This window comes from Barbus barbus (assembly GCF_936440315.1).
Source record: "Barbus barbus genome assembly, chromosome: 6".
NCBI lineage: Eukaryota > Metazoa > Chordata > Actinopteri > Cypriniformes > Cyprinidae > Barbus > Barbus barbus.
In genome coordinates, this window is record NC_136734.1 from 12,617,307 (window position 1) to 12,630,739 (window position 13,433).

Genomic DNA, 13,433 nt, shown 5'->3' on the forward strand with positions numbered 1-13,433 from the left:
AGAAAACATTTTTAAATTCCTTACAAACCACGCATGAACTGGTGTTTCAAAGACCCCAGAAACCAAAACTCCAATGTTCTTTTTTTTGTGTTAATTGAGACAAATGATTCTTGATAAGTAGAGGGTTCTCTGTTGAACTTAAGGTGGTGCAGAGAACTCTTGAAATTCATTATTTTCGAGAGTGTGGCTTGATTCCTTGCTTTGTTACAGTGCTTGACATTCTCATAATCCTTTGAGCTGTCAAACATAATTACTGTGTCAGAACTTCAATAATGCATGGAATGAGGAGAGCACATTATGCATGTCACTGAGATCTTTGTGTCTACACTCTGGATATTAGTGTTTTATTTTTTATTTAAGTCTGAGGATTCACACCGCACAATATATTAAACATTACAATATATTAATGCACTTTTATTAATTAAAAAAAAAGTATTTAATAGTAAACAAGAAAGCACACAGCTGGTCACTTTGTAGTGTGTCAACGCTGATTGTGTAATGATACTGAAGGATATGATGCATTAAGTCCAGATTTCTTAGATTTTGTTTATATGCAGATGTTAAGAAAGGCCAAATGCTGTTACTCTAAAATGATGATATCACAGTTGAATAATTCAACTAAATAATATTTTATTTCACCATTGTTTTTGTTCTTTTAGACAACAAAAATTTTAGACGAGAGTGCTCAGAAGAAGAAGCACTCGGTAATAAAGGAGTGTTGCAACAAATAAACAGATTTTCACATTTAGACATATATGAGAAAACAATAGTGAAAGAGAGATATATATCTTGCTAAATATATACACGTAAAAATATTTAAAAATAAATACACGTAAAGTTGCCTTGGTCTTATAAAGTTATAAAATATCAGATGTAACTAAAGTTTTTGTTCCCAGCATCAGGACAATTGTGAATTGATACGCAGTGTTTCTTTGATTGTAGAGCTGTACCAAATAATGATGTTCTGTCAGGTGAAAATTGCTCAGATATTTTCACTTAGGTAGGGTAAGTTAAATGGGGCATCATGCATTGCATTTTTGACAGGGCACCAGTGTTGCACATGCCTAGTTTCTGTGATGTCAAATATTTGTTAAATAAAACTGGTTGAACTGCGGAAATATTTAGGATACAACCCAGACACTGACATAAGCACAAAATATTTCATATTGATACGTTTATTATCTCCGCAGTGCAGCTCTTTGGATTTCAGTGACACATAAAATCAATAGAAGATTTTGTCTGGTTAGAAGCTGAAAACAGCTGCAGCTGGCAGGCAAGATGCAGCCCATTCAATATCAGACCACATTTACTGGTTAGATTGTGTCACTGTTTCCCATTTTCTATTTCAGGTGCCTTAAATATGATTTTTGTAAAACAATTGACTGATTGCATTGTATTTGCCAGTTTACTTGCAGCTTAGTTGTTTTAAAATGTCTGAATGATTCATGATTTGGAATTCCTCATAGTTTACGAAAATGGTTTGCACAACATAAAAGGCTGTAACATAAACATAATGTTACAAATCCAGTCATAAGAAGAATGTTTTCATGTTCTATGCTAAGTGTCTTCATCAAAAGTGTAGTATTTATGTGAGTTTGGGAGTATTCATCCCTTAGTCTAAATAAGTCAGATCAATGACTTTCGTAGCTGAATCCACACTGCCATGGCAACACAAATCCATGTCTTCCAGTGTCTCCTTTGAACATGCAAGGCAAAGGAAAGCCCCACGCTGTTTACAGCTTTTAACAAAGACATAATTGTCATTTACCGCCACGTCTTTGGCAGTGGTCGATAAAGAATACTTAGAATATGATCCCTCAACATCAATAGATAAAAAATGAAAGACGGTTGTATTACAGTGATATACAGTTTTATACTCTTACTAGACTGCCCCCAGATTACTGCTCTGATCCTAACCTCAGTCTGTCATGTTTGGTTTATTAGTGCTGTAGCCTACTAAAGTAAGTACGTCACCAAAATAAGCGATATCATCAGCAGATGACTTTTATCTGATAATATTTACCTTATCGTTTAGTAGTCTTTGGGAGCAGTTCAACATACCTATTGACATTTAACTACCCTGTTATAGTGTGTGAACATTTAGAACACTTTTATGGCTAATTGCTTGCAGTTGCCGTTTTACTGTTAGCTTGATTGGCTGCTCGCAGATCCCGATTAGCCATGTCTAGTACTCACTCGTAAGATGCATTTATTAACATATTGCAAGACAGCACCATGTATGACCTTTTGTTCTGGATTTAACTTCAGTAATGCAGCGGCTAGAGTTCTTACCAGGTCAAGAAAATATGATCATATTACTCCAATTTTACAGTCTCTGCACTGGCTACCTATTAAGTTCCGTATCATTTACAAAATATTATTACTTGCCTATAAGGCCCTAAATGGTTTAGCTCCTGCGTACCTAACTCGTCTTCTACCACGCTACAATCCAACCCGCTCCCTAAGGTCGCAAAACTCTGGACTTTTGGTAGTACCTAGGATAGTAAAGTCCACTAAAGGAGGTAGAGCTTTTTCACATCTGGCTCCCAAACTCTGCCCCCCTCTACCCCATCTCTCAACAATCTCAAAAGTAAAAAAAAAAGTATAAAAAGTCAGACTGGTGGTCTAAAAGCACGCTTAAGCAATGGGCCATAAGGGGGCGAAAACCCTAAAACATGCATTAATTATATTGTCATAACTATGTAATTACTAGTAATAAGAGCCCCAACAATAAACACAGCAGACATTTACAGAATTGGATATTGAGTATTAGCGAATACACCCTTCCACCTGCACATTTTGTTAATGGGACAACTTTTAACAGCCTACAGCTATGTTAAAAGGAAACTGTCGCTATTTAACTTAGTTAAATGATTTATTCTGATGATTAATAATTATTAAATATCTGCCTGTTTATTGAACATAATTGAAAAGTGTCTTATCTTTTATAAAAGCATGATCACTTTAAAAGCACTAACACACACCACATTGTGTGAAAGTCTCAGTCTCGATTGGTTGGTTTTTATATATTGGTCTTATATAGATTTTATATGTATAGATTTATAATCCATTTGAGATGTGTATAACCTTCAATGAGAATGATAATTTATTCTTTTAGTAATACAAAATTTCACAGTCTAATCCTGTTTGAAGTGCAATCTTAAAGTGTATTGTAAAAAGTCCTGTGAAATAAATTGCAAAGGCATCTCAAAATAAGAGTAGTATACGTCCAGAGACATCAGAATGTCCCTCTACCATTATTCCTCAATGAGTTTAGTTGCTATGACCCTGAGGTCAGATTAATTCATGTTTTTGGTTGTTGTTGTTGTTTGGGCTTGTTCAGTTTGTGAACTCACATTCCATGCATTGATGAGATAATGATCCGCCTTAGGCTGTGAAGTTTAATCACAAACCCTTTCTCCTTCCTTTTTTGTTTTTGTGGCCTTTTTGCCTCTTTGTTGGATAGACACATAGCAATGAGACAGGAAGTGATAGGGAAATGGGATCAGAAAATATTGCGAGCTGGATTCAAACTCTCATTGCCCACATGAGCACCACAGTTAATTTTGACAGAGCACATGTACCTTTTCCCACGTGTGGGATTTTGTGGTTGTGGTTACTATTTGTAGACAAAGATTTCTGACTAAAGATGTGAATTTTGATCTGTTCCTTAAACGCAATAATATGGATTCTGAAAGTTGTTCTGAGTGGTTCTTAGCATGTTACAGTGATGTTAAGTTGTTTTGGGTGGTTGCTATGTGCTTATTTACTGGTTCAAGTCGAAAAAAACCCTTAAGCAAAATCAAGCTGCACAATTTGGTGTGTTCATATCTGCAGCACAAACGAAATAGGAGGTACATGCCAAACTTAAATCCAGTTGTTCAAATATGAGCAATAATAATAATGCCTTCCTGATTAATCTGTTTCTGAATCATAATTTAAATGATATTTTTATAATGGCAAAAGTTCATTCTGACAATTAGATTTTATAAATGACTGACAGCCTTGATGAGAACATTTCTAAAGGTTAGATTTCTCAAACCTACATATTTTTGCCTCTCAAATGAATGAAAGTAGATTAAAACCAAATGTCCAATAGTTGAATAGGAGACAGTGTGTGTGTGTGTGTGTGTGTGTGTATTTGTGTGTGTGTGTGTGTGTGTGAAAGAGCGAGCATTAGGTTGCTCAAACGTTTGAAAGATCTATAACAGATGCGGGACGCTACACAAGCTCCAAACACACACCTAACGCACAAATAATAGACCAGAGTGTGCATGCTTCACTCTTGAAAAGACTGCAATTAAGGGAATTATGCTGTCCTTTTTAAAAATCCAACTCACGGCATATCAAATTCAGACACGTCTGAGATGATCGAGTGAATCAATAACACATCTTTTATTTTTCTTCATTTGATATATTTTCAAAGAGTCAAAAACAGTGACGTCAGTGTTGTTTGCCACCAGTTGTGACAATTTCGAATAAACAAAACACCACTGAGCATCTTTTGCGCAGTGCACAATACAAACAAATGATTTTGGCACGACTAACAAAATGACCTAGTGCAAACATTCAACAAATCGCAAAAACTGCAAGCACATCATAGACTCTTTTGAAACAAAATATTCTCCAACAGTTTTCAGGGGCTTTGTATCAGCCAGGCCCAGGCAGATCCTTATAAATTCTATAACACCGCTGAACATTTTCCTAGCCTTTTTGCACATTTGTCTTGGAGCGCTTCCAGGAGACTGCAGGACTACTTGGCATGCATTTGTCTACACTATGCTGGAAGACCTTTGGATTTGGGGGCTGAGAGGCAGACTGGGGATGGCTTTGGTCTAACACTTAAGGAAATGTCTGCTAACTGGGAGTCTGGCCCCTGGGCTGGCAGAAGCAGTATCGAAAGACACTGCTAATGGAAATAATGCCCATAGCGTAGACGGCAAGAAAAACATACACACATATGTAGAAGATTTCACGTGTGCATCAATACGGTGCCATGCAGCAAGGAACCTTTGTGCTTCGATCCATCCCTTAAGAGCTAGGAACAACCCACAAATCATTTTCATCTGTGCATCCAGCAAATTTTAGTGGTACGTGCTAAGGCGAGCATCAATGTAAAAATTATTTGTAATTTTAACTGAAAAAGAATGCAGAAATACAGTAAAAACCTGTTAATTGGTATGTTACCTTTTTATATTGGGGGAAAAAAAATAATGCATAAAACATTTAATAACATTTCATGTAATTTTACAGTAAAATATGTACCAATTTTGGAAGTTAAAACTTCACATTTGATGTTATTTTGTTTAAATAATTATTTGAATTATATACATAATTAACCAGTTATGTATATTAGGCTTTTATGTTACAACTTATGTTGTTTAATTAATGTTTATTGCATTATTTGTTTGTGTTAACATTATCGTGTTTTGTATTTGTGTGTATATGACATGTTGTACTTTCTATGTGTTAGTACTCATGTGCTCATACTTTTGGTAATGACTGGATGAAACCCCAAGCCCCTAAGTCTTAAACTTTGGCGCAACTTGTCCCACACCATTTGTGTTACAGACATTGAAGGGACATCAAACTGTGGCACTGAGGACAGGCATGCTATTACCTTTTTAAATTACATAATCAGACAATTTTTTCCCTTAACTGCAATGGAATTGGCAGCTCAACACTGAAGGAGGAAGCCCAAAAATGTGAATGATTTAGGATATCATAAGAGTAACAGTTATATTTATGTTAAAAAAGTAAACATTTTGTTTCTATATTAAGTGTCCCCCCCCCCCCCCCCTTTTTCTGCTACAGTTGTGTATATCTGTGGGCCTCTACAGACGTTTTTCCAAATAATGAAGCTCTTTGAGGTTGAGGTGAAGAACCCAGAGGACTACGCCATCTTCTACCTTGATGTGTTTGCTGAGAGTTTAAGTGGCAATGTTCCAGTGCCCTGGCAGGGTTCAGAGATACAGTGGAATGACCCCATCAAGCTATTCCAGGTATAATTAATAATTCCCAATTCCCATAATAACCACTGAGCTTTAGCGTAACAGCCCCAGTGGCATTTGTCTGCGTTTGAGATTGCTTGAGTAGCTTCAAATTGTTTTCTACCTTACATTATAATTAAACGTGAGTAATTTAGTTTTTTATGTTAATGTACTTCTTTAATGCAGAATTAAATTTGAAGGTTTTTGCTAATTTGTTTTGGCAGGTTTTATTAATTTAACTAATAATCAGCTGAAAAGCCTTCCCGGTTGCTTTGATTGTGAATAATCCATTAGGCTTCCATTTACTTAAATGAGTGTTTTTGCAGTCATTTCTCTTGAGGTTGGTTAATGCAGCTAGACTGAAGAAACAAGAAATCTGTGTTATATCAAATATTACCTTTGGAAGAACAATTAAAAATGCTTGAATTAACACAATAAAACCAACAATTAAAATTAACATTGAATGGACACAATAAAACCAAGTTACTTTTTCAAATAATTAAGCGCAGAAGGTTTGGGTGCAACGAGGCCTCCAGATACAGGTCTTTGGGGCAACCCACCCAAGATTTTTTTATTCGTCACATACACAATTATACAGAGTATAACCAGCAGTGAAATGTAGTACCTACCTCACCCCTACCTCACCTCACTTTAATTGACAATGAAAGATGTAACATTATATTTTCTTTATATATCTTTATGTGTTGTTGGGTGTAAATGTAAACATCAGCACCACCTTTATTGATTGTTTTTTTTTTATTATTAAAATACCTTTTTTTATTAAACCATCTTGAAAGTTGCCATCAAAATAATTCTGTGCCATTAAAGGTACCCTTTCTTGTCAAGCTTTTTAAATTCAGTCTTTAGAAAATGTTTATCGACAGATAATTGAGTCAAACAGCGTAGGGACCATTTAGAGAGTACTTTTAAACTTGATTTGGAGCTGTTCCTTTGGCAGCTTAATGTGCATTACACAACATATAATGTGATGAACAAGTTATACTTTTTTTTAGCTTGAATGTTGTTGCTAGACATTTATTGCACAGACTTTCAATAAATATTTCACTGTTTTGAACTGTGAGGGCCAACTAGCGTTCCACAGTTTAATAAATTAATATGAATATTACAGTATTAATAATTAATATTACAGTAAGCATTTTTATCTTAAAAAAATTATGAGAGAATATTTAAAAATATTGTCAAAATATTGAACCAAAGTCTTATGCATTTAGAACAAAATAAGTGAGTAAATAATTTTTTGGCTGCACTATCCCGGTATTTTGCTACCACATGTCTTTCAGGACATCAGTTTGTCATTAATGGAGCATTCAATGCCTGAGCATTATTTTCCAGAATGACTCACTTTAAAGTGTCTTACATCTTCAAAGACTCCAGTGTTTTGACACTGACAACTTTGACAATGTTGTTAAGTCTGAAAAGACAGTCATCATGTATATGTAATGTCAAGGTGTCAATATCATAATGCAGTTGTCAGTGTCAAAACCCTGGAGTCTTTGAAAATGTAAGACATTATGATATTTTGATATTATGATATTTGTTTGTTTGTTTCTTTGATTGTTTATGAACTGAATGCATGGACACTGAAAATGTAAAATATTAATAACAAATAAGTCTGATAGAAGGAACGCCTTCACTTTACGTAACACTTAAAACTACGAATCATACAGTAATATGCTTAAAGTATGACCACATGAAATATGCACACAGACATAATTATACATTTTGAATGACGTATTTTCAATACAATTACATTGAAAAGAAACAAAATTTTTAAAAACGTAAATGTGTCATAAAATGGTCTATATGACTATTTGCTATACTGTAAGTGTAGGCATGCAATACCTTAGCATGAAAAAAATTAACTTGTGTAATAATCATTTTTAGAATCAGTTGATTAAGTTCACAAAACCAGTCTGAATGATTTATTCACTGACTCAATGATTCAGTTTAATAACTTTCTGGAAGTGAGGATTATCAGTGAATGATGACTTAAAATTTACTCTGTTCTTCACACTAAGCTTAAATCACACACAAGTCAAGAATAATGCACAGGACAAGGCAATGTCAACATGAAAGTGAGTAAATGATGACAGAATTAAAAAATAATTCTGAGTTAAAAAAAAAAAACAGTTGGCAAAATTCTCAGCGACTTCTTGTGTCAAGAAATGAATATTTGCCTAGGGGTTCTTTTTTCTTGTGTTCTTTTCATGACTCTTAACTATCTGTTTTTTCTCCATCTCTCTAGTCTGTGTTCATTGTAACGTACCGGGAGCCAGACAGCCCTGAGTATACCGCTTTTCGCAAAGAACTCCACAAGAGAGCAATGCAGGATTTTAATGTAAAATTGGAACCCTCAATGGTGAGTTGCTCATAAACAAGATCAGGTTTTGGCATATATGCACAGCCATCTGTCACATCAGATTTAATCAAAACATTTGTACAGACTAGCGTAGTTCTCTTTTGGCCCACTCCCTTAAAAATGTTGAGCATTCTGTTCAGCTCTATAGGCTTTCGGGAGCTAAACTGTGTTTCCTTTTACCTCAAGATCAGATATGACACTTAAAAGCACTTGAATCATAAGTTTGGCTTCCTCATGTCAGTCCCATTTTCCTGAATCAGCTGTACCCTTTGACAAAAGTCGGAAACAACTCCCCGAAACTCTAGATCCACACGTAGCTGCCAAATGAAACCATTCAGGAAATGAATCCTTAAAGCCTCTGAGTACATACTAAAATGTGCTGCAATTTACGAGAACGTTAAAAAAAAATCTAATTTCTGCTAGCAATAATTATACCAATTATATAATACCAATCCAGTCTATCATGAATTGTTTCGATGTCTGCAGTTTCTCTAAAATATATTTGGACGCATAAGCTCTTAAACACACTTAAAATATCTAAATGTCATTGCATTAGAAACAAAATTTGAAGGCAACTGGCAACTGCAAACAAATACTAGAGCTAACTAAATTAAATTTACTGAGCTATTTTTGCAATGAATTTTAACCAGCCTCTCCCAAGGTGATTTTTAGTAGATGTATGATGTTAGTTCTATTCAAGATAACACAGTCACTGAGGAATTTTGAATCCGTTGCTTTATAGCTTATAACTTCATTGGAATTTAATTTACTTTATATTTGTTGTCTAATGCAATGCCACTCTATGTCAGAGTGAACATTTGTGATAACGTGGCAGTATTTTTAATTATAAAAAAATGAATAGATATTTTTTAGCATTTATTTGAAATTACGGTTATGTTTTTACTTGCGAAAGATTAATTATTCAGTTTACCATGGATGTCTTAATAGCTGGGCAAGTTGTGTCATTGGAAAGTCATATTTCTATGGTTTAGATGCTTTCTTATAATTTGATAAATTAGGTCTGCGAAATGAATAATTCATTCAGTTACATTTTTCATCAATGGACTAGTTAATTTTACCTCACCTCATTTCTCCTTCACTGGCATATCTTACCCTATAAGCTCCCCATGTCTGTCCAGGATGACATGTAGTTGTAGATTTCTTGATGTTTTCCTGTAATAATTCTCTGTTTTCCTATTCCTCAGATGGATTTTATTGCCGGCTGTTTCCATGATGGTTTTGTGCTATATACAAAAGCCCTCAGTGAAGCGTTAGCAGACGGCGTGTCTCAAAATGATGGAATCAACATAACTGTGAGAATGCAAAACCGCAGGATCTGGGGTGTGTTGAGTTTTCTCGATTTGCCAATTCAAAGATATATGTTTGACAAAAGCATTCAGAATATGACCCTATATTGCTTTGACATTCATATCAATAAGATGTTTGCAGATTACAACATTTAAGCCCTTCAGAGTTTTGAAGATGTGATGACAAGTAACGTTTTTAACAGCAGTGTCAAGCTGGAGTGTTTTGGCAACTCCGCTCAGATTCTTTTTAAAGTGAGCAGAGGACTTGTAAGAGCTCTTCTGAGGTTGATGTCGGTAAACTCGCAGCCTCTATTGCAGGGAGTGTAGAGGTCAGAGTCCTTGATTTAAAACATGTCCCAACTAGCTTGTGGATGGAAAATCTGTTTCTAATACACAACCCATCTGCTGAGCCCTCTCCCTGGAGGAAACTACACACACTGTGCCAAATACATACAGGAATAGGCAGAATACTGAATGCACAGCAAAAAGTATTTTTCTTAATCAGTATTTTTTCAGTCTTTTCTGGAAAATGTTTAAACATACTGAAAACATATCTCATGATTTTGCTTCTCAACTAAATTGATCTTGATTTTAGTATATTTCAACATTTCTATTCACAGCCACAATACATTGTTTTTTTCCCTACGTGTAAGGGTCTCCGTATTTTTCAGTTTTCAAAAAGAAAAAACAATTCAAGATATATTTAAGAGTGATTCTCTTAATAATTAACAGGTCTTAATGTTTTCTTAACTGATAAAAAGAGTGATACTGATAAAAGAGTAATCCTAATTGATATAATTTCTTCTTAAGAGCAATGTAATAGATATTAAACTTTCACACATCTCTTTTAAAAATTTAAACGAGAGATTCCAGTGTCCACAAAATCTAATCAAATTCTTCCAGCAACAAAAGATCTGAGCCATGCTACCCACATTCATTTGATCTCTATACTCATAGTATTGTACAATTGTCTCTTTTTCATTTTTATTTATAAAAATAGGAAAAACAGTTCATACATAAAACAAATGAGAACTTTAGTAAATGTCATATGAAAGTGCTTCCTCCCAGCAATATTTTTTTTTTCTCTATATCTTAGTAATTTTTGTTGGCTAACAAAAATGAAACAATATGTGACCTTTTTACTTTATAACTTTGAAAGCAACACTCAAAAAGAAATGTTTATTTGATCCATGGGTTTGTGTTTGTTTATCACAGGGGTGACTGGCCTTGTTAGCACAGATCAGAGCAATACCAGATACACAGACTTTAGCCTCTGGGGAATGACTAACCGGAAAACTGGACAATACGCAGTAAGTACAATGTCCACAAATTCAGTCAGCTCATGAATACAGAACAAATGGATTCTTATTTAAGCATAAATAATTACAAACTGCTCTGTTTTTTTTACAGTTAATGATGTTTATATAAGAAATTGGCTGTTAGGCATGAACACATTTTCTAGTGTAAACTATTTTTTTTTCTTCAACCACAGCAAAATACTGTAGTTTACCTTTGGAATCAAAAGGTCTCTGCTGCTGCCAAATAAAAATTTCAGAACCCCTGAGTATCAGCAATAGTACTTGTGAGGTCTGCTTTTGCAAGCATCAGAAGTAACATTATGAATGATGTAGCTTTCCTGTGGAATGTTTCCGTAATGAAAATCTTTTTGATAGACATGGTGACAATAAATAACAATGGTTAAAGATTTGAGCATATGTACAACAAGAGTTTAATTTAACCCACTTGCCACATTTTCCATAATTACTGTAGATGTGGCTGTGGTTGGATGGCTCGGCGTATGCTAAATAATGTGTTGCTTAAAAATAAAATCCTTTACTTGCCATTCTGTCCTAATCAAAAGCATGTGTTCATGTGCTTGTAAGTGTTTTCTGCCTTTTCCAGACTTGTTCATTCATAAATGTACCAGGAGGCTTGTTTGAGTTAGAATGGTCTGTTGCAACAAAAATATGAAAAGAAACTAATGGTGATCTAACTGGTAACAAAGCGATTGACTTATCCATGCATTGTTGCTATAGTTACCCCTTATGTCACCAATATGTTCAGTGTTGTACATACACACTCTGAATCATGATATACCATCATATAAACATCATATACCATAATCATGGAGTTTAAATGTTTTCCACCACAAACCATAGACTAAAAAAGTCTGATTGGCAGGTTTTGGTATCTTTCTTTATATACAGTATGTGCTGTAAAACGTGTTATTTTCTTTACTGAAATGGGTTACACTTTGTTTTAAGGTTTCCTTGTTACAGTGTAATTATTTGGTAACACTTTATTTTAAGGTGTCATAATACAGAGTAATTACCTAATCAAGTACTTAGTAGTAGCCGTTGTACTTACATGAAACAAAATGTACTTATCATGTAACTAAGTTATGGAACAGCCTGTAATTACAGTTTGTAACAGGCCGAGTCTGTTACACAGCTACTAGTACACTAAAGTACAATCTTGATACACTTTATTTTAAGTATCTTATGCCTGTATTCTGTAATTTTAATGTAATTAGAAAGGTATTACATGTATTTAAGTTGTGTACTGGTGGGTTAAATCAAACTAAGGTGCAGCTGGATAAGGTGTACAGTATAGATACACATGAAGTACACTTAAGTACAATCTTGATACACTTTATTTTAAGTAGCTTATGCCTGTGTAATATTCTGTAATTTTAATGTAATTAGAAAGGTATTACATGTATTTCAGCTGTGTACTGGTGGGTTAAATCAAACTAAGGTGCAGCTAGATAAGGTGTACATTATAGATACACATGAAGTACAATCTTGATACACTTTATTTTAAGTAGCTTGTGTAATGCCTGTGTAATATTCTGTAATTTTAACACCTTAAAAAAAGTGTTACCAATTATTTTACATAGAAGTACTGAGTAATATTAAACTACATGCATTATTTAAAGGGTTGGGATTAGGGTTTGGTTTAAGGTTAGTTGTGTATAAAACACATTTTATTATTAGCCGTTTCAACACATCCATGTTTTACCAAATAAAAAGAACAGCACTTTTAGAGTTCATCCCACTCATTGATGTGAGCATGAGTATTGGGACAGTTGAACATACGGCAGATATAAAAGATTAAAAGCTATTATTTAGTTGCAGATCCCTTGCACACAATCACAGCAGTGAGTCTGTCACCCATAAACATCACTCATCCTCTGTAATACTTTTCCCAGCTTTTAATGCAGCCAATTCCACTTGTTGCTTGTTTTGGGGAGTTTCTGCCTTTACTCTCCTCTTCAGCTGGTGAAATTAATGTTCAATCGGATTTAAATCTGGAGATTGACTTGGGCAATCTAAGACTTTCCATTTCTTTGCCCTTATAAATCCCTTGACTGAACTGGCAGGGTGTTTTGGGTCATTGTCCTGATGCAATATGAAGCAGTTCCCAATGAATCTGGTGGCATTTTCTTGAATACTGGTAGGCAAGATGGTTTTGTACCCTTCCAAATTCATTCTGCTACTGTCATCATACATTAAGTCATCAGTAAAGTTGAGAGGCCTGTTCCAGAGGTAGCCATACATGCCCATGCCATGACACCACCTCCACCATACTTTACAGATGAGGCTGTAAGCTTGGGATCATTGCAGTTCCCTTTTTTCTCCACATTTTTGCTTTCCCATCACTTAGATAAAGGTTCATCTTTGTCTCATCGGTCCATAAACACAGTTCCAAAACTCTTCTGGCTCACCTTTGTGCTTTTTTGCTAACTCTAATCTT

At 34.7% G+C, this 13,433-nt stretch overlaps 1 protein-coding gene and 1 long non-coding RNA gene across 3 annotated transcripts in view; both read left to right on the plus strand.

The window, feature by feature from the left end:
- The window catches only part of LOC306870868, a 1,223,475-nt gene that overhangs the window by 282,569 nt on the left and 927,473 nt on the right, over positions 1 to 13,433 (plus strand). The gene's annotated exons all lie outside the window — the stretch shown is intronic.
- Positions 1 to 13,433, plus strand: part of LOC306871486 (atrial natriuretic peptide receptor 2-like) — a 51,322-nt gene that overhangs the window by 1,993 nt on the left and 35,896 nt on the right. The window contains exons 2-5 of the mRNA XM_079419457.1: positions 5,815 to 6,002; positions 8,257 to 8,370; positions 9,576 to 9,711; positions 10,893 to 10,987. Coding sequence (XP_079275583.1) covers positions 5,815 to 6,002; positions 8,257 to 8,370; positions 9,576 to 9,711; positions 10,893 to 10,987 — 533 coding nt within the window. The remainder of the gene's footprint in view (positions 1 to 5,814; positions 6,003 to 8,256; positions 8,371 to 9,575; positions 9,712 to 10,892; positions 10,988 to 13,433) is intronic.